The sequence below is a fragment of the Zootoca vivipara genome, chromosome 10 (genome assembly GCF_963506605.1).
Source record: "Zootoca vivipara chromosome 10, rZooViv1.1, whole genome shotgun sequence".
NCBI classification, from domain to species: domain Eukaryota; kingdom Metazoa; phylum Chordata; class Lepidosauria; order Squamata; family Lacertidae; genus Zootoca; species Zootoca vivipara.
In genome coordinates this window covers 43,308,780-43,329,885 of record NC_083285.1, presented here as the reverse complement: position 1 = coordinate 43,329,885, position 21,106 = coordinate 43,308,780, and the positions used below count along the sequence as shown (strand labels likewise).

At 43.5% G+C, this 21,106-nt stretch overlaps 1 protein-coding gene across 2 annotated transcripts; it reads right to left on the bottom strand.

Moving 5' to 3' along the window:
- Positions 1–783: 783 nt before the first annotated feature.
- On the bottom strand, positions 784–20,865 carry CBX6 (chromobox 6). 2 transcript variants are annotated; one of them, XM_035127514.2, is made up of 5 exons: positions 20,526–20,865; positions 20,319–20,362; positions 19,880–19,945; positions 19,693–19,759; positions 784–12,816 (listed from the first exon to the last, which is right to left on the bottom strand). In XM_035127514.2, the coding sequence occupies exons 1-5, from the start codon at positions 20,592–20,594 to the stop codon at positions 11,863–11,865; spliced, it is 1,200 nt and encodes a 399-aa protein (XP_034983405.1). In that variant the 5' UTR covers positions 20,595–20,865; the 3' UTR covers positions 784–11,862. The 2 variants fall into 2 exon arrangements, with proteins under 2 accessions (XP_034983405.1, XP_034983406.1); XM_035127515.2 differs by having other exon boundaries at positions 784–12,762.
- Between the last annotated feature and the right edge of the window lie 241 nt (positions 20,866–21,106).

Below are 21,106 nucleotides of genomic sequence, written 5' to 3'. Positions count from 1 at the left end.
CCAACTCTCCTGAAGGCAAAGTACCAAGACAGGCCAGGTTCAAATGTTGTTGTTGTTGTCGTCGTTTAGTCGTGTTCGACTCTTCGTGACCCCATGGACCAGAGCACGCCAGGCACTCCTGCCTTTTACTCCCTCCCGCAATTTGGTCACACTCATGTTGGTGGCAATGGAGAGGTGGTAAAGTGCAAATTGAACCAAATTTCCCCTCCGTTACCAGCAGGCTGGTGAAGAGGGCATTCCCCCCTCCATCAATCAATCCTTTTCAGTGGGGGACAGATTCACACACTGAAAGTTCTAATCCTGTACCTAGTAGGGATGGGGAACCTCTTTCAACCCAAAGGCTACATTGCCTTCTGGGCAACCTTTTGAGAGTCAAATGCCAGAGATGTGCAAAAGTGGGTGGGGCAACAAATATAATTTTTACCCTTGCACAGGCTAGTTTCTGTACACTCACCCCTCCCCAATACATCTATGAGCAAAATTTGCAGACAAAGCCCAATGAGATGCAGTTCTCTGTTTCAAATGTGAGGAGAAAGGAAGGAATCTGCTATTGAAGTGAATGAGGTACTTGGATGCACAGGAGCTGTGTGCATTGCACTGCATATCAAAGGTACTGGACTGAGACATGAAGATGTAGATGATACACCCCCCAGCCCTGCAATGAACCATCAGAGTAAAACAAAGTGATTCAGCACATTCCATGGCAGAGGAAACCTGCATTTGGTCATTTGTATTTTCGTAAGTTAGAAGTGATCAAACATACACACAACAAAGGCAAGAAGCTTTGGAATGTAACAATTTATTGGGGTTCATCTTTTTAACTCCCCATTTCTGGCATTGATACAATACTCAAGAGCAGCAGAAAGAACAAAATGTACAAGCACACAAGAGTAATTAGCACAACCCCCCGCAAAACCCGGAGCAAGCCACTTTTCTGATGGAAATGCCAATGGGGGGTGGTGATTCAATCACCCACCCCACTATGCTTCCCATCCATCCACTCTAGACAGTTTAGCCAGCTGAGAACTGGATTTTTAAAAGCAACCAAGCAAATGCAAACACTATATTTAAAAATGAGTAAGACAAAAATAATAGATAACACTTCATTCGTGCACAATTATTTAATTAAATGCATTTTTTGCCAAAATTAAAAAGTTACCAGATATATATTTAGTTATTGGTTTTTAAAGCCTATTTCATATGCCAAGAGGCAAGAACACAGCAACTTCAGCTCACCCTTTGACAAAACTTAGCATAAGGCCTCAACTTTGCAAAAGCCAAATGCACAGACTTACACTAACTCTCTCAATTGACTGCAGTTTTGTAAGGTTCGAAGCAAGTGCCACCATCGCCTTAGAAAGCCCTTACGTATTAACAAGGTTCACAATGGGATCACACTGACATCAGCAGCAGGTCTGGCAAGGTTGAGGCCTGGCACTGGCAAGTGCAAGGGTGAGCATAAAAGAGGAGCAAACACTAATTCTGAACCTCCTGGAACAAGAGGTTTATCTTCAAGAGAACTCACAAAGAGAATGTGGCAGATGAATTGGTTTGAGAATAAAATTGCAGGAATGTGGGGAGGGGGAATAAGCATCAGGAACATCACTAAAGCCGTGATTAGATATATTTACTTTAGGCCGGTGGTAGCAGCCACCATGAAACAAACTGCAGCCTTAGAAGTCCCAACTTTCCGCCAGTCACTTGCCCCCTGTGGCATTCATCTTGGAAAATATCCACCACCTAACGCTGTCTAGCTTTTGCATCTGCACAGGTGTCCCACATTCTTTGCATGTCACGCCTTATGAACAACAGTATTCTTCAGATTAAAACCATAAATCATTCCCAGGTTAAGGGGACATCTTTCTACTACTGATAATGACCTATGAATACCACAGGACAATCTTCCACTAATTACATGGGACACTTACAGCAGTCTCTGAAGAATAGTTGAGTTGCTACATTATTTTCTTGCTCCACTAAAAAGCTTGACTGTAAAGAACTAGGGGTTTCTTTCCACATTACTATACATGCAATGTTGGAAAGTTCCTCCATGATCATTCCAGCACCAAAAAAGTAACATACATGTGTTGACTGCATAAGGACTGATACTGAAAGACTCAAGAGTCTCAGCAATATCCTTGTCAGTCTCTGAGTAATAAATATTCCCCACTATGCTATTTAATGACATAGGACAATTCCTACAAGTCATTCTTGTGTCTGGAAAAAACATATGGAATGGCTGGTTCTGTGAGAGACTAGAATAAATGCTAAACACGATGATCAGGCAAAGAACAATGGAAGAGGATACCCCATTTAAAATAGCAAAGTAATTCACATTAGAAGCCACATAATGAGAGTGCTGAACTTTTAAAGCATGTGCTTGCAAAACAATTTTTAAGTGCTATACAAAATAGAAATGGGTTTTCAGCATATTGGAATTGGGACTTAAATGAATCCAATCAAATGTTAAGCTGCAAAACATATTCACCTGCATATTATTGTTTTACTGCCCATTGTAAAGAAAGTCCCCCCCCCCCCGATCACTTGCATGCCTTTATTTCCTTTAGTGAAAGCTTCAGACTAACAAGGAATCATCAGCATCCAAGCACATCTTGGGAATGCTTCTTCCTTGTCAACAGCTACAATGTTGGAAGCCTTACACAGCATCATCCTGTGCCACATAGAAGGAAGAAATATAGCCACAGAAAGGCATACATTTTAATCCCCACTTATTCAGTACTGGCAACGACCAATTAAGTGACCGAAATAATTCCCAGATGTTAGCAAACCAGAGAGACCAACTTGATCCCTGCAGAATCTTTGTATATTGTAGCTGCAGACTGGCAAGTGACCAGCAACCCAGAGAATAAACAATTAAGAATAGTGTGGTCTTCAGGCTGCCTATTACACATATGGCACTCAATAAGGGTTACCAGTGGAGAGAGCAATAGGTGATATATGAACCTTTGGCATAACCCTATCAAGTTCTTATGTTCTGAAGCAGCTCTGAGACCACACAGCTTTCATCAAGATGTTACTTTTACTTGACATAGCATCAGTAATGGGTGGTGATCCCCCCTAAAGGCCAAAGTCCCTCATGGGAAAGTGGACAGGCTCCACATACCAGCAATGGACTAGACAGCCCACTTGAATTCTCTGCTGCAAGCAGAGATAGGACTCCCCTTTCTTAATGCAGCACAGAAACACAGAAATATAAATTGAGGAAGAGTATAGCCCCTTTCACCATGGGCAGCCCACTTTACTGCCAAGCTGTGCAGTGAGGAAAGGGCTCCTTTTCTCACCATTCAGCACAGGAAATACAGCAAAGGTCCCTTTTCCTCACTGCTGATATGTAATCTGAATAGCTGAACAGCATGTGTGGGGGTCTCCCCCACCACACAGCTCAGCTGGTTGGAGATTACCGCTCAACAGTGGTGAGAAGGGGGCCTGGAGAGAGCGGGTGGGGTTTGGATGCCAAGGCTTGGTGGACCAAAGGTTTCGCATCTCCAGATTAAGTCTTAATGAAGGCTGGGTGTATTCTGCAGTTCAAGAGATTATGTATCTCCAACAAGATAATCTAAACTTTGCACTCACCCAAGGTTGCTACATGCCTAAGTCATGCAAGGTTAAGTACATATGTATAGATTTGCTTACTTTGCACCATTTACTCAGCTACTGCTAGTCATTGGGAGGCACAAGCGGAACTATGCAGGCTGTGAACCCATGCTCAGGCTTCTTCACCATGCATTGCTCACACATTTTCAAACTTATATTTGCAGCCAAAAAAGTTAGCTTTTTTTTTTACAGGACAAAGAATGCAATTTCTTACGAGGCTGAATTTCAAACCCCATACCAGATGCTGAATTCCAGAGCTGAGGCTAAATTCTACACTTGAACAATGTACACGCAGCCTTGGTCCTTTGATCTGTGACAATGGCACATCCAAATGCACAGATGCATTTCAGTGTCATGCCACCTTTCTGTTTCAAGGAAAATCTTTTGGCCGAGACTGGAGTAAAAGAGAAATGAAACTGATGACGCAATTCAGTTCAGGAAAACATGGAACTAACACAAAGGGCATAACAATGACATTGGGGGGAAGGTCTTAACTCAGTGTTAAACCACATATTTTTCAAAACAATAAGGACCCACATTGAATCTCCAACCTCCCTCATTAAAAGGGGCTGGGAAAAATCTCTGAAATGCTTAAGATACTGGAGTGCCACTGCCCATCAACCAACGTTGGGTTGGTTGGATCAATAAGAACTAAATGGGCCAAAGGTGGCTTTAGATGTTATTCATGCCATACATGCTCAGAAGTAACCCTGACACTTCAATCTCAAGAAGACTCAAGTAGGGCAGGAGAGACTGTGGGGCAATCAGGGTGTTGCTGTTGCATTAAGTGAGAGAGGAAGCCATACATGGAAGAAGAATATTCCAACACCAGGTTCCTCTTTCGTGGCTTTGCAAAACCTGACTTGGGTAAAGGCTAAACATTTTATGGGGAAAATACTAAATACAATTAGGGCTGTTCATAAGTGTTGGGACTAGCTTTCATAAGAACAGCCTCCTTCAGTACATACTTTGGAAGCCAAGTGGCTTGCAGATCACAGCATTCAGACATTCCTAGTTCTCATCATTATGGTCATGCTACTGTCCCAAGCTGGCTTTGCTAACAGAAAGCACCGTGGTGGGTTAAGTGGAGGATTTTACGTATTTACACACACACACACACACACACACACACACACACACACACACTTCAGTAATAAGAAAATAAGATCCCAGCTCTTGCACCACTAGTGGACAGTCAAAAAAGCAGCAAAGCAAGCAACACTGGAGCACAGGATGCACCAGGCAAAACAGTGCAAAGCCTCAAGGGAAGAGGCAAGGGGGAGGGGGAATAGCAACATGATGGTTCATAACAGAAGGACTCTGAACACTAAGTGTGAAATCCATTCCAGGCCTATTACATTTCCTTAGCAAAGGCCCACTTCGAATCTTATACCTCCTGGAACCAAGGGCCTCTCCTAATTATGTGGCACAGGGGAGGAAATGCTTTATCCTGATTTTCTCCTCCATCTCAGTTACCCAAAGTGTTGTTCACTCACACAACTGCAGCTTCCATGGATGGTGGACAAGAAATAATGTTGCAAAGCAACTAAACCTCCCCTAAGCACAAGAGGGGGAAACGTGGGAGCTTATTAACCAGGAAGACTCAGCTCAGATAGCACCCATTTTATAATGGAGGTAGGATTGCAGATATTTCTCCGCGGCCAAAATGGGTACTAAGTTATTGAGCAAAGAGGGGAATTCTCCTGAGATGGGAGACACTGTATTTCAGCAGCTCACCAAGAATCACAAGCCCAGAGTATTGTTCTCAGAACTTCCCTATCACTGCCTGTTGCATGCACCCATAGCCTATTGATAACCAATTAACACATATAGGTTAGCATATACAGAGACATGGGACTCAAGTCCCCCTGAGGAAGGATATCACAGTTCAACTGGTTGGTAACAGATGAGAAAAAGAGACACCGGTAATAGTGAACAGATAAAAAATGAGTTCTCTGCACAATACAGAAAGCTGGACAACCTAGAAGGAAAGATTTAGCTTTCTGGGAGATCTAATACTTTTTCCTAAACAGATGCCAAATTTCAACTATGCTTTGCTGCTAACTACAAGAAGTGAACAATTAAGAGCATAGAAGCAAAGGTGTAATTTTGCAAGCCACAGATAAACATTAAAGCTACTTCCACAAAGAAATATACTGCTCAAGTAGCAGGACAGTCTTCCTCCAACAAAAACTGTCACACTTCATCCTTCTTGTCTTAGGGTGTATTCTATAAACACCAGGAGACTGTTCCTCTGCTGTCTGAAAATTGATACTGAAGTGGACGACGGATGGTCTCTTCTACAGATTTGGCATTGGCACTCATGGAAAAAAAGCCAGCCTGGACACTTTGGAACAGGAGGGAAAGTGCCAGCCCATTTTCCACCAGTCAGTGCCACATAAAAAATTATGGGGACAATCTTCACATCCAGCCAACACTCCCCCTTTTAACGGAATCTCCCCTTCCATGATGTCTCTTTTGTCAAAATCTTGCACACATACTTGCTCCTTTCACCTTGCTTTCCCTCAGGGCTCAGAATGAAAGCAATCACTGCAACCCAAGCTGTCATCATTAGTTTGGTGTTTGCTATCCTCAGGAAGGTCCTAATCACTTTTCCTCACATATCAAGGTTGTTACCCACTTGATAACATCTTGGTAAAATGTACCTGGAAGATGTAAAGTGAATTAGATTAATTAGAAGGATTTCTTTGTTACGAAACCCAGTATACATTGAGGTTGACCTATTATGAGGAAAGTTTTGCCAGCTTCCAATAGCTTGTTTGGTTCACAGCTAACACACATATTTCCTGCTTGCCTGATATCTTAGATACTTTTACTTACTGAACAACCACAAAGCAGCAACATGTCCCACTTCATCAAATAGCTCTCACCTCAGTAGGTTATATTGGTGCCTAAACTGTTCATCTGCAAGTGGATGATAACATGCCACATAGCCCATCTGAGAAAGCTTTGCCAGAACCAGGCTGAATTCTGGATCGATCATATCCACAAAGGAAGGAAAGACGGGAGGCATTCTTCCTCCCCCCCGCCCCAAGTAAAAGAAGGTAGAGGGAAGAGAAAATAGTTTTTTATGGACTTGCTTTCTCAGCTCAGAAACTGTTACTTTTTGCTTTTCCCTTGCCCAATTTGAATGGCCTGAACACCACCCTCCCTACCACACACAAATACTAAAAATACTCTTTTCTTTAAGGACCAGCTAAAATCACTACAGTTTGTGCAATCACTGCATTTAATATTTTTAAATTCTCTATCCTTCTCTGTCTGTAAAAATCTCATTACCTTTAAAAAACCTTTTTTCTTTTCTTTTTTTGCAAAACTAGCTTCTTTCTCCCCCCCTCCCCCATTCAAACTCTCCTCTCTAAGAACAAAAAGTACAACAAACATGGCACAGACGCAAAAGAATATAGGATGTATCTTATCCTCTATTACATTAACATTCACAATGATTCAAGGCAAAAAGACAGCCCAAATCATGAAGCAGCTAACAGTAGCCCTCTGTCACCATCTGGTGGCTAGAATGTGTCAGGTACGAGGTTTGCCACTTAACAGGAAAGATGAACACAACCTGCTTTTGGAGGTTGTATGCCAAATACTGTAAAGGGGAAAATTTAAAGGCAAAACCAAGCAACCCTACATTCCAGCATTACATGCATCTGACCCTCCCCCTTCAAGAGTGATGGTTCTTTCTAGACATGGAGGGGGAATGTTCAAGCAAATGAGCTACCAGGTTGGTAAAATCTTAGCAGCATAGAACTCTCTAGGGATGTTGGTTAGGGGCTGCGGTTGCTAATGCCAAATAAGTGGTCAAAATCCCAGCCAAAACAGAAGTGACTCCTGGTACTGCGCAAGTGGAGTGACGCATGCATCTATGGGCTACTTACCTCAATCCATATCCCTAGCCTCTGATCCCAACAAGAGTCATCATACTGCATGGAGATGGAGAAGATACCACTGATGCAGTCAACTAAACCCTCCTCCATCCAATTGGTTTCACAATCACTTATCTGCCAAGGCTTTGCTTGTCACCTGCCTCCTCAAGGGAATGGCCTTTCAGTCATGTAGTTTTAGAGCATCAGCAACCAGCTGAACTCAACTATGAGACAGACAGGGACTGCTAATCCATTTGATGGTCACCATCTTGGAAAGAGGATTAGACAAATCTATGGAGGATAAGGCTATCAGTGGTGACTATCCATGATGGCTGTGTTCTCCCTCCACTGTCAGAGGCAGTATGCCTCTGAATGGCAATTGCTGGGAATCACAAGCAGGAAGAGAGCTGCTGTGCTCTGGATCCTGCTTTCACACTTCTCAAAGGCATCAACTGGCCTGATCCAACAGGCTCTTATGTTCTTAATCCCAGTCCAATGGCTGCTGTTCCAAGTAGACTAGAAGAATCAGCATGGTACCACCTCATCAGCCATCACTGCACCAAAATTATGGTGCTGGATGCATCCTGTGTGTTGGGCATCATGGGACAAGAGTAGCTGGTATCTGTATTCAGGAAACAGAAGCTTGTGACATGAGTGCCAGGCGGCATCCCGCTTTCATACTAAAGCTATTTCACATGTTATCAGAAAGATTAATTCCTATTTGTTTATCAAATGCCACACTAACTAATCTGTGGGAAAAGTAGACACCTGAAGACACACTTTCAACACACACCCAGGAACCAGTACAGTGTAGAGATTTGAATGTTGCAGTGGATCTGGGAGAACAGGGTTCAAATTACTACTCAGTCATGAAGCTCACTGGCTGAGCTTGGACCAGTCACTATCTCTCAGTCTAACCTACCTCACAGGGTCATTGTGAAGACGAGAGGGCGAACCACAAATGCCATGTCAGGATCACAGACTAGGGATGTGGGATGCAGTAAGTAGTGTGAAATAAATGTAATTCTAATAATAATAGCTAAATTCACCCTCTGGGCAAGGGTTTATTCCACTGCCTTCAAACAGGTGTGTCCCTCATCCCACTGCTTTGAGTGTCATGAAGGAGAAATGAAAAACCGTGTTAAACATATCATGCAAATCTGCCCTCCCACCACACCATTTCTAGTATTTGGGGAGGGGGGGAGCCAACCTGATGCCATTGCAGGTAAAGGGACCCCTGACTGTTACGTCCAGTCGCAAACAACTCTGGGGTTACGGCGCTCATCTCGCTCTATAGGCCGATGGAGCCGGCGTTTGTCCACAGACTGCTTTTCCAGGTCATGTAGCCAGCATGACTAAGCCACTTCTGGCAAAACCAGAGCAGCGCACGGAAACACCGTTTACCTTCCTGCCACAGCGGTACCCATTTATCTACTTGCACTTTGACGTGCTTTCGAACTGCTAGGTTGGCAGGAGCTGGGACCAAGCAACGGGAGCTCACCCTGTCGCGGGGATTTGAATCGCCGACCTTCTGATCGGCAAGCCCTAGGCTCAGTAGTTTAGACCACAGCGCCACCCGCGTCCCTTTTGCCATTGGAGGTACCATACAAGAAATCAGTCAGCTTCTAACAGACAACAGTTTCCAACACCTCCAAGAAAGGTGAATGTCCTACTCTTTTGAAACACAGAGAAACCAAAGTGACAAGAGACTCTAGGGAAGGGGGGTGGGAATCTGCCAAGAACACGTTTTAAAATATTTGAAGAGTTTCCTATTAAAATTCCCTTTTATATTGTCCATTTACTTTTTTCAAATATTAGACAAACTTCAAAACCATACACCACACAAACATACCAAGCAATCTCAAAACACGATTGACTAGTATGCACCCCTACCCAGTATAATAGTTCCTCTCTTGCAGCTTCATAAAATATTTCATTTTTTTATCCTTTAGTCTTCTCTTTAATACAAGTCTCCCTGCTCCATCTCCCATTATACATCTCTACCCCACAACCCAACCCACCCACCTTTGAAGCTACAGCCATTAAAATAAACTCCCATAAAAAAACCCCTCCACACTTCCTTTGAGGCAAAGCAATGTTACAACCTGTCTCACTGAACTCATGAAAAACAACGAACAGCTATTTCAAAGCATGCGCTGGTGGAATTACAAGAAGCCTTAGACTTACACATTAGTGGAAGGAGTGTGGAGGAACTTAAGCCTGCACACCATGTAGATTTCACTTCTTTTGAAATAATTTTAAAATACACAAAAGGTGTTGTATGATAGGATAAAGGAAAACCAACATTTTGAATATGTCTTAGGTACTGACTACACTCAAACTGTCACAGACAATCACACTGTTTAACATTACTGTATACATTTTGCTTATGGTAGGCATCTCTATATATAGACACTCATATTTAAGATTATTAATAAGGTATCACCACACACCATCTCTCAATCCTGTACTTGGAGAAGTCCAGGCTTCTTTTTAAACACAGATATAGCCAAGTGGACCTTTGCAAAGTCAATAAGGAAAAGGTGAGACAGCTTAAAAAGGTTTGACGTCCTTCCTAATGTGAGATACCGATGAGCTAAAATGCCACAATTTTTGCAGCACCAGTCTTTACATGTATTGATAAATAATTAACTCAATGTAAAACTGAACAAAACAACTAAGCAAGCCCTTGAAAGGAAGAAAGTTCACACAGGAATACAGGGAAGAGAGATGCCATTAAGAACTGAATGCAGTTATTTCAGTGACAGCATAGCATGCAGACAAGCCCTTGAAAATATTATTACCTCACATACACACACCCCTCCCCCCCAAAAAACCCCAATGTAACGAAGATTACAAATAGTATGACAGGCAACACTGCACGCACACATGCCACTGGTAACTAAACAGAGGCACCCAGGAGGGGAAAGAGAAACTTGCAACAAGGCTAGAACTTAAGATGGCAGAAGAAACACAGAGCAGAACTTTGCAGAAATTGTTTTACTTCTGCAGTGAACCTTGGACACAAATATATGAGTTCATGGTTATTAACCCATTATGCGGGATGGTGAGGAGATAGCAAAAGAAGCCACATTTTTATCTCCTTCCAAGACAGGCTGTAAAGGTTTCAGTCAGAATGAATTCATGAAAAGCAGCATGTTGTTGGCAGGTGGATGGGAGGGAGAGGCAAACACACACTGCACATGCACTCAACACACACACACACACACACAAAGATCCAAAAGACACACAGTAAGATTTTACAATAGGTTCTTAGCACCTTTGGTTGGCAACTGTAGAGGCAGTTTGAGATCCTAGGAATTGTAGATGTGAATGTTCTTCCATCTCACTCACTAGAGAGATGCAGATGGGGTAATGTGCAACAAGCAGGCCCTTCTTCTACCCACCTCACTGGAAGGATGAGAAAGTTAATAAGAACAGGGCTCACTCTCACTGCACAACTCTTCCATCCCTTCTACATTCGTAGATGGATGTGTGGCTCCTCTCCTTTTCATCATAGCAGGTTTCAGGAAGGGGACACACATGCCTCAGACTTTAAAAAGAGGAAGGAGCAGGGCACAAGACTGACAACTTAAGCCAGCTGAAGAAAGTCTAGTTTGGCCCGCCACAAAAAAATGTGCAGGGTGTCCTAGAACCAGGACTGAGAAATGGTTCAAGACAGATGAGAGTGATAGAATGTGCCCAGGCTGACTCCAAGGGCTACCACAATTACCAAGTTAGCACTTCTGGCATATGCAAGGAGGAAGAGTGCCCAGGAGCAGAATGAAAATTTAGGGCACATAAGTTTCCCCAGATGTTCTGTAGCAGCCCCCACCTAATCATAGTGATCTACTCTCCAACCTCCCTTCCCCTTAAAAAGCTTCTTCTTCCTAGGGTATAGTCAATACAATCTCACCAAAGCTACAGATATAAAAGCAAGGTGACAGGTACAGAGGTGCAGAGAGTTGGAAAAAAGGAATGCAGACTCTGCCTGTGTTGACCAAAGGATCTCTGTTTCATTAAAGAGGATGAAAAAAGCAAATCCTTCCCCTCTTAAGCATACCAACCCATTCACCCAAGTTCTTATTCACCAGGTCCAAGTCAGCGCAACATAACCCTTGAAGACAAAAGGGAAACTCATGCCCCACCATAACCCCTAGCAGCTGTGACATTTGGAAACTTTAAACACATCCATTCCCATTCCTCTACTACCGTCTTAATTTCCAAGCAAAGAGAGAAAGAATGGATAAGGAGGAGAGAGAAGAAAACAGGCATTCACACCATGCATGATCTTGCAGTAGAGCCTCCCTGTCCCTTCCCCCTCCCCACAACCGCACTGAAGGAAGAAGGCAGCCTCTCATTTGCTGCCTCCACCACCACCTCCAGCTGCTGCCACCTTTTCGAAATCCTCTGCATTGCAGAATTCCTTGATGGTGACCGTCAGGAGGTTGCTGGTGACATCAGTGACCACCACATTAGAGCAGGGAGACATTTCAGGGCGCCAATCCCCAGGCTCCTGCTCTGGGTCAGAAGAGGATGGAGATGATGGCATCTGACCCCCTCCTCCGGGAGACCGCTTGCTGGTGGCTGCTGATTCTGGTGGAATTGATAGATCAAGGACTTCTGATTCACGCCAGTCAGGAATGGCTGGGCTTAGTGTCTCAGGAAGCAGCTTTGGTGGGGCATCATCTGGATCTGACGAGGAGTGTGGAGCTGGTGAGGGGCAGTCAGAGGAGCTGGAACTGCGGGCATCATAGGCAGAAGAGCCCATGAGCCCACAAGAGGCACCCTGGGAGCCTCCTGCCTCTGTCTTCCCCTCCAAGGATGGGACTGGAGCGGACGGCTTGTTGTACAGCGGGAAATTTCCAAACTTCATGTGGCGGATCTGGTTACGAAGCATGCTCTCGCTGAATTTCTTGCTCTTGCCAATGACACGGTTTCGTGAAGGTATCTTGGACCGAGCCAAACTTCCTCCCCTGCTTCCCACTTTCCCATCTTTATCAATAACCTTCAGGTTGAGAATAATGCGACTGCGCTTGGGCTCGCGAGGCTTCACCTTGCGGTTGATGATGCGGACGGTCTCTGAAAAGGGAGAGACAGGAGGGCGGATGCCAGTGCCCCCGCCAACTCCACTATTCTGGGGATCTGGGCGGGGCAAAGGGCGCCGAGACATACGGTGGCATCGCCGGATGTCCTTCTTCAGTCGGTGCACTGCAGCACTGGAGTGGAGTTTGGGAGACGATGTGCTAGAACTAGGCTTGACAGAAAAATGTACATCCCCAATGTGTAGGGCCTCCGCCTGGGCCCGAGCCTGCAGTGGAAAAAATGGAGTTAGATGGGAATAAATCACATTCTGCATACTAAATTGCAGGCACCTGACGTCTTAAGGATACGAAACCTAACTGGAAGAAGTGGAGGCTGAGCTCTGCACAGGCCCAGATTTCAAACCTGGCATGTCCCCAACCCAAAATGAATCCATCTGACCAAGCATAAATCACCCTAATAGTGGAATCCATGAAATACATTTCCATACATTTTCATCCTGGGTTTTGAATTACAGTTTGGGATACTGGGATTATTCAAGACTTAAAGAACATTAGGAGATGCTCTTCAAAGAACATTTGTTAGTTATTACTGAGGCTATTCATTTAGCAGACTGCAGCACAGCACAAGTTAAAATCTACCAAAACTTCACGTGCAACAGGAGAGTTTGCAAAATAAGCATTTAAAAGAAAGGCATTCCCCCCCCCCCCGTAATATGTACAAATAATGTCTTGAGGTGACTTGCAGCCAGAACATTACATCCACCAATTCTTAGAAGTAAAGCTAACTAGGATAACATCAGGTCTCCCACAAAAATGAACAATAAATGCAATTAATTCCATTTTGAAAAGGTTTATTCAATCCTGCTTTAGGTCATACAAAAGCTTTCCCACTCTGTGCAACAAAACAGAAATCCATTTGAAAAATTATCAGGGTTTGACTAAACCATAAGTAAATCATAGGAGAGATAACTGAATGTAAAAGGAGTGGGAAGCGGGGATGAAAGAAATTGGCAGAGGGTGGGGTGGGCAGAGGTACAAGTTAGGTAGGTGTGAAAGGAAAATGGGAGAATAAATGACAAGAGATGAGTAAAAAATACTTTGAGTGGCATGAGGAGGAGGGAAAGGAAAAATATACAAGAAGCTTTCTCTACTTAGAGCCTCTGGATCAGCAAATTCTACCTAAAATGGGAAGGCTGAGTCACTACACCTTCAGAGCCAATGCCTATACTTCACTTGAGACAACAACATGCAAAAAGTACAGTGTTACCATTCAGCTAGTTTAAATGCATGCAAGATAAGCAATGTTCCTTCATTGCAATAATTGCTGATAACACAATCACCATGCCATACATATTGTGCTTTCTTTCCAATGCTGAGGAGTAACTCTCTAGTCAACCAGCAAAATAAGTTGGCATAGCAGAGAACATCATCAGAATCTCATAATTATATTAGTTCCCACCTCCCATGCACCTATGGCACTGTACTAATTTTCTAAATAACCTCTCCCTCTTCTAATGTTTAATATTGCAAATCCCATATTACTAACATACTTAATAAATGTCCACACCTTTAAGAGAAGCCCCGAAAAATGATAAAGAAACTGGAAGGCAATAATATAAAAGCAGTTTATATTTATTTGATCAGGAAACCCAGATTTGGGAAATGAATGTAATTTTGTAATATCGGGAAGTTAAACAATGCACTAAGAATTAGTCAGACTACAGATGTGTGCATTTGTGCTTTTTGCTGCATTTTAAAAGTGTTTTTTCCAACCAAGTTCACAGATCAGTTCATTCAAATTACTACAATACAAAGTTAACATGTTTCTTTCCAATGAGGGCTTGCATGAAGTACTTTGCCACACAGAGCATAAACTATGGAATTTGATACTACAAGACGCAGCAATGGCTGCCAACTTGGATGGGCTTTAAGAAGTGTTTAGACAAATTCATGGAGGATAAAACTATCAATAGCTACTAGTCATGATGGCTGTCTACTACCTCCAGCATCAGAGGTGATATGCCTATGAGTACCAGTCACTGAGGAACAATAGCAGGAGAGCATGATTATATTCAAGTCCTGTTTGTGGGCACCCCAGAAGCATTTGGTGGACCACTGCTAAAACAGGATGCAGCATGGCTCTTATGTTCTAATGTCTGTTTCCATATATTCATGAATTGATTATACTTCTGTGGGTTTTTTTTTTAAAAAAATACCCCATAAGCAGAAACTGGATTCTTTGGTTATACCTTGCCAGAAGTTCTATTTTTAATATTTGTGTCTTTATGGGAATACCACTCAGTGCTATACTTAATTTATTCTATTGATTACTCATAGTTCAGCTTCCACTTCTGCAAACCTACATAAACAGAAAATATTAGCACATTAGCTGTACCGGTAGGAGTTTTTGTCTTTTGTTAGAAATCATTCAACCCTTCTTTCCCAGACATCACTTTTTGCAGACCAAACCTTGCTATCAGACCAAACTGATTGCTATCAGTTCAGAAAATAAACTCAGAAGCAGTGATGAACATAGGAAGCTGCCTTATACGGTACTGATCAAACTCAGAATGATTGATACTGACTTGCAGTGGCTGTCTAGAGTTTCAAGGCAGAAGTCTCTCCCAGCCCTATGTGGAGATGCTGGGGGCTGAGCCCGGGACATTTTGCAACCAAAGCATGTGCTCTTACCACTGGGCAGATGGTGATAGTAGGCAGGATTATCTTCTGTCCAGGTTCCATCATTGGAGACAGGGCTATTGCCTCTACTCTCAACTGACTCTAGTGTATGCAAAATTCAACAGCTTCCCAAACAGTACTGAATTACAACTTTCAGGATCTTCCCCTGCCCCCAATCCACAAGCTGTGTCAAAAACTTGAGTAGGAGTTGCTTACTAGAACTCAGAGACTTACTGCTACAAGACATATTTTCCATGAACTATAACAAACAAACTTACCCTGTTTCTCATATTTTAAGGCATCCCCATAAAATAAGCCATAGCAGGATTTTTAAGCATTCAAGGAATATAAGCCATACCCCGAAAATAAGACATAGTGATAGGTGCAGCAGCAATGCCGGCCGCGGCAGGAGGAGGAGGAAAAAAAATAAGACATCCCTTGAAAATAAGCCATAGTGTGTTTTTTTGAGGAAAAAATAAATATAAGACGTGTCTTATAATATGAGAAACACGGTAGATAAAATTAGTTCTCAGCCACACAGCCCAATGGCCAACTGAAGGAAATTGTGTTCTACCTGGCCAGCCCTGTGCTTACCCCTTCTCACAGTAGGTTAACCCAATTTTCTAGCAGCTATATACTCATGAAAAGCCAGTAAAATGTACATAACTGCAAGCATTTTCTTGCATGTTTTTAAATCAGTAACTTCTCATGAACACAGTATAAAACACCTGATGTACTGACTCAAGGTAATATATAAAGGGACATTTTTATCCATTCTGAGAGTAAAAGAAGTCGTGCAGACCACTCTACTCATGCGATTAAAATTATCCCTTTATGTATTACCTTGAGTCAGTAAACATCTTGTAACTACATGAGCAAAGCTCCCCTCACCTGAATCCCCCTGGCTGAGAATAAAAGAAATGACACAGAAGGAGATAATGAGGGTTCAAAAATTCTAACTTAAATAAATTGTATAAGATTAAAAGCAAAACTGATTTTTAAGTGAACAGAGAAAAACTACTTGTCAAAGAATGCAGCCCCTCCCCCCATTTCTCTGTAGACCACAAGCTACATCCTGCAAACTGTGACTGGGAAATTCCCTAGAGAACTAAGAATCCATTACTTGCTACTGACCAACTAATTTATTCCTACTAGCTTACATCTACCCACCTTCATGTTTACAATTTATATGATGACCCTGCATCACATTCTTTGCAAACCAGAGTTGTTCAGTACAAAGCAGGTCATACATAAGTTAAAGCATTACAGCATGACAAAGTGGCCCTGTACTTACACAAGGCCAAGCTGATCAGCATACAATATTTTAGTTTCCATTATCCCAGAGCACCTGAATGCTATCTTGGAAAGCATTTGAAGTGGTTGTTGTTGTATCTCCATCAATTCAAATGCATTCCAAGATAGTGTTCAGGTACTCTAGAAGAATGTAATAGAGCTGGGTCCAAATTTACCTCAAGTGTTTCATACTACACAAAGAACTATCCAACGTACATGCATCTACTTTCCATGGAGTCTTCTGCAGACAAGAATCTATGAGGGATTATATACTTTAAGTCAACTAATTTAGACCACAAATGATATTAATTATATCTAAGTTCTCTATAATCTACCCTGTTTCTCATATTTTAAGACATACCCATAAAATAAGCCATAGCAGGATTTTTAAGCATTCAAGGAATATAAGCCATACCCCGAAAATAAGACATAGTGATAGGTGCAGCAGCAATGCCGGCCGCAGCAGGAGAAGGAAGAAAAAAAATAAGACATCCCTTGAAAATAAGCCATAGTGTTTTTTTTTGAGGAAAAAATAAATATAAGACATGTCTTATAATATGAGAAACACGGTAGAAGGTAAAGGGACCCCTGACCATTAGGTCCAGTCGTGACCGACTCTGGGGCTGCGGCGCTCATCTCGCGTTATTGGCCGAGGGAGCCGGTGTATAGCTTCCGGGTCATGTGGCCAACATGACAAAGCCGCTTCTGGCGAACCAGAGCAGCACAAGGAAACACCGTTTACCTTCCCACTGTAGCGGTACCTATTTATCTACTTGCACTTTGCCGTGCTTTCGAACTGCTAGGTTGGCAGGAGTTGGGACCAAGCAACAGGAGCTCACCCCGTCGCAGGGATTCGAACCGCCGACCTTCTGATCAGCAAGCTCTAGGCTCTGTGGCTTAACCCACAGCGCCAAAAAAGTATGTGCAAATATGCTACTACCTTTATCACTGGAATTTTCCCTTCAGTTATATGTAAGGTGATCTTCCTAGCTAAATCTAGCAAAGCTGTCTGCCTCATCTCTGGTATATGTGTGGTACTGAATACCAAGCTACTGACAATGGAGCAAGGTATTCTTTATTGCAGGAATGGCCATTTGGTAGTCATCTGGCAACTGGCACCATGTTTATCAATTCATATGCCCCAATTAAAAAGTTAAACCTCTTTGATTTTGCATATAAAATGTACATAAATGCACATACGTGAATGCAATGCTATGCCTGACACACATGCTTCATTAAGCATAAAGCCTTTACTACTAGAGGATGTCAATTATTATGGAGCCCAGCCACTTATGAAGGTATCAGTTTGTACACAGCAAATATCAACTACAATCGTACCCTGGTTGTCAAACGCCTGGGTTGGTTCCCGAATGCCGCAAACCCAGAAATAAGTGTTCCAGTTTGCAAACATTTTTTGGAGGCCGAATGTCTGTTTCGGCTGTCAGCATTGTTTCCTGAGCCAATGAGAAGCCGTACCTTGATTTGCAAAGTTTTGAAAATCGAACAGACTTCGCGAACAGATTCCGTTTGACAACCAAGGTACGACTGTACTCTAGTCTCCAGGGTACTGCCATCAACCTTGTTGCCATTTGGGTGTCTTTTTGTTTTCCTGGGCATTTGGGTATCACCAATGCTTTGAGAGATGGTTAAATCTATGTTTAAAATAAGGTTTATGTGATTTTATAATTGCATTTTTTTTACTTTGGTTGTAAATTGCTTCAGGACATTTAGTGGGAAGAAATGTCTGGGAAAATTAGTGGGCCCTCACAAATATATTAAATTAGTCATCATTAGTTTAATATAGCAGTGGGGAACCTGCAACCACCCAGATATTGTTGAATTACAACTGTCATTAATCCTGACCATTGGCCATGCTGGTTCTTATGGAGGTCAGGATTTTCTGAATCATTTGAATCTGCAAATAAACTATCCAGTTAGTTTCCAGATCAAATCAATTATCAGACCACCTATGTCATCAGAAGTCAAACGCTAGACAAAGTCATCTTTATAAGTCCTGAATGAATACAGTGGTACCTCTGGTTAAGAACTTAATTCGTTCTGGAGGTCTTTTCTTAACCTGAAACTGTTCTTAACCTGAGACACCACTTTAGCTAATGGGGGCTCCTGCTGATGCCGGGCCGCCGGAGCATGATTTCTGTTCTCATCCTGAAGCAAAGTTCTTAACCCGAGGTACTATTTCTGGGTTGGCGGAGTCTGTAACCTGAAGCGTTTGTAACCCGAGGTACCACTGTACTGTATTTAGGAATCTGCTGAGAAGAGTGGTGGAATTTACACAACCAAGGTTTCCCTAGTCCTGACAAAGTACAAATATCCACTTTGGCATTAAAATCTTTATTCTCCAGGATGAGTGATCCGTTTCCAAACTGTTTATACTGGTTTAAATGCCAACTCTGCAAACCCTCCTAAGCATTTGAGGTTCAGATTTCTACCCATGCTTCCAAAATTCACATCAGTAAGAGCTTCTGCTTTAAAGAAGCTGAAAGCAGCATTAGTGAGAACCGGAACCCCAGCCCACTCTGCCTCTCATATAGTAAGCACTGCCTCAGCAAGACTGGGAGGAAGTTTAAACTCTGATATACTGATATACACATACACTTTTCTCACTTTACAGACAAGAGACCTCAAAGCTGGTTTTAGTGCTGCAATCACAATAGCCTTAAACAAATGCTATTTTGGACTGCCTGGTCCAGAAAGTTCCTGGGCACTTTTGCATTTCCAAAGTTTTATTATTTTCTTTCAATAAGAGTTTAAAAACTACTGGTTTACATTGCCCCCTCTTCAAAGTTCTGAGAAAGCACTAAACAACAAAGCCTTCAGACAAGTCCGTGAAAAAGGGTGACAAAGCACTGTCCCATTTTTAGATAGCAAGAAGTCACGAGGCCAAAAGGCCAACTTACATACACTTTCAGCAATCACTTTCAGTCAAAATGAAGATGGAAAGAGATCAAGAGCATATTTGTAGCTTTCCAATAATTTATAGTGTTCCTGGACACATACTGCAAAATAACTACTTCCTTTCCCCAACTGACTCTGTTTTTTGTTTTATTTTTGTTGAGAGTTTTTAGTGGGCATTTAACCATACGGAAGTTATCTGATCCCAGAACCTTGAACTGGTTCAATTAGAGCCAAGTTATTAAAGTGAGAGTTACCTTCAGCAGAAAAGTTTTGGGCTTGGGTCCCCTCTTCTTAGGTCCGTACAGCTCACGCTCACGTTCCCTTTGTGGGGGAGAAATTAAACGCTTTTAAAGAAAAACGTCAAACCTCTCCATTCAGCAAACAAAACAAGTGATAACTCCTAACTCTCCCTCTGCTGTCCAGAATCAATCTCAAACTCACTTTTGCTCAAAGGCTGCAATTAGACGGGAATCCAAGATGTTCTCTTCAGGTTCCCAAGTGCTGTACCTGCAGAAGTGCAGATGGACACAGTTACAGGCACATGCAAAGGAATTGGGGGGGGGAATATTAGCACATGCTGAGGAGTTCTTGGTGGGTGGGGAGGAGAAAAGGATAAAGCAACCCTACAGGCACTCTGTGCATAGCTGCCAAGTTATCCCTTTTTTAAAGGGATTTTCCCTTATGCTGAATAGGCTTCCTCGCGAGAAAAGGGAAAACTTGGCAGCTATGACTCTGTGAGTGAGTGAGTGAGTGTGCGCGCGTCTTGTGCGCACCCAGGGAAGGGACACATAATATTAGCCACAGCGAGAGGCCCACAGGAGGCGGGAACGGGGCTTCTTCACGCAGACAAGACACAGAGAGGCGCTAGGGGGGTACTCACTTGATGGCCCAGCCTTTCCATTTCACCAGGTATTCGATGCGTCCCTGCAAAATACGGGGGGGTGGCAGAGATGAGGGGAGGGGGTAAAATGGTGGGTGGGGTGGGGAAGAGGAGAAACGGGAAGCGCAGGTTAAAGAGGTGCCAATGGCAGAAACACCCCCCCCCAGCCGAGCCCCCGGTCTGGGGCCTCGCTGGCCCGCCGCTCACCTTTCGGATCCGTCGCTTGATGATGGATTCGGCCGCGAACACCCGCTCGCCCACTGCAGACAGCTCCATTTTTGTTTATTTCTTATTTATTTCCCTCTCTTTTGCTCAGCCCTCAGCAGCAGCTGCATCCACAGCCCATAATAATCCCGCCCGCTCCTTCGCCTTCCTTCCCTCCCTCCGTCCCTCCTCAGTGTGTGACTGACTGACTGACTGAGGCGGGCGGGCGGGTGAGCGAGCGAGGGAATGGCTCTGAGGGCTGCTGCTCCCGCGACAGCGGCTCGAGGGGCTGGCTCGCGCCGTGAACTCGCACGCACGCACGTACGCGAGCGAGCGCGCCCCCTCCCCCGAGCGTGCGCACCGTTTTTACCCGCTCACTCGCGCGTGCGCGCCGCCACAGAAAAAGGGGGCCGGGAACGAGGAAGTGGGCACGTGACGCGAGTAAAGCCCGCCTTTGGCTTCGCGCGCCCCGTTGCTTAGTTTTTATTTAGGGCTTTGCTTCTTCATCCCCCGCCTCCCACCCCCGCCTCCTTCTGAGCGAAGGGAGTAAGGTCTGCAGAGCGCAAGCGCAGACCCTTAAAGGG

What these genes read in the sequence shown, in the direction of transcription:
- CBX6 (XM_035127514.2), bottom strand. Translation starts at nt 20,594, where the DNA reads ATGGAGCTGTCTGCAGTGGGCGAGCGGGTGTTCGCGGCCGAATCCATC. An exon ending in TGGAAAGGCTGGGCCATCAA is followed by an intron (nt 19,946 to 20,318) that starts GTGAGTACCCCC and finishes GCACTTCTGCAG; the next exon opens with GTACAGCACTTGGGAACCTG. An exon ending in CCAAAACTTTTCTGCTGAAG is followed by an intron (nt 12,817 to 19,692) that starts GTAACTCTCACT and finishes TTTCCACTGCAG; the next exon opens with GCTCGGGCCCAGGCGGAGGC.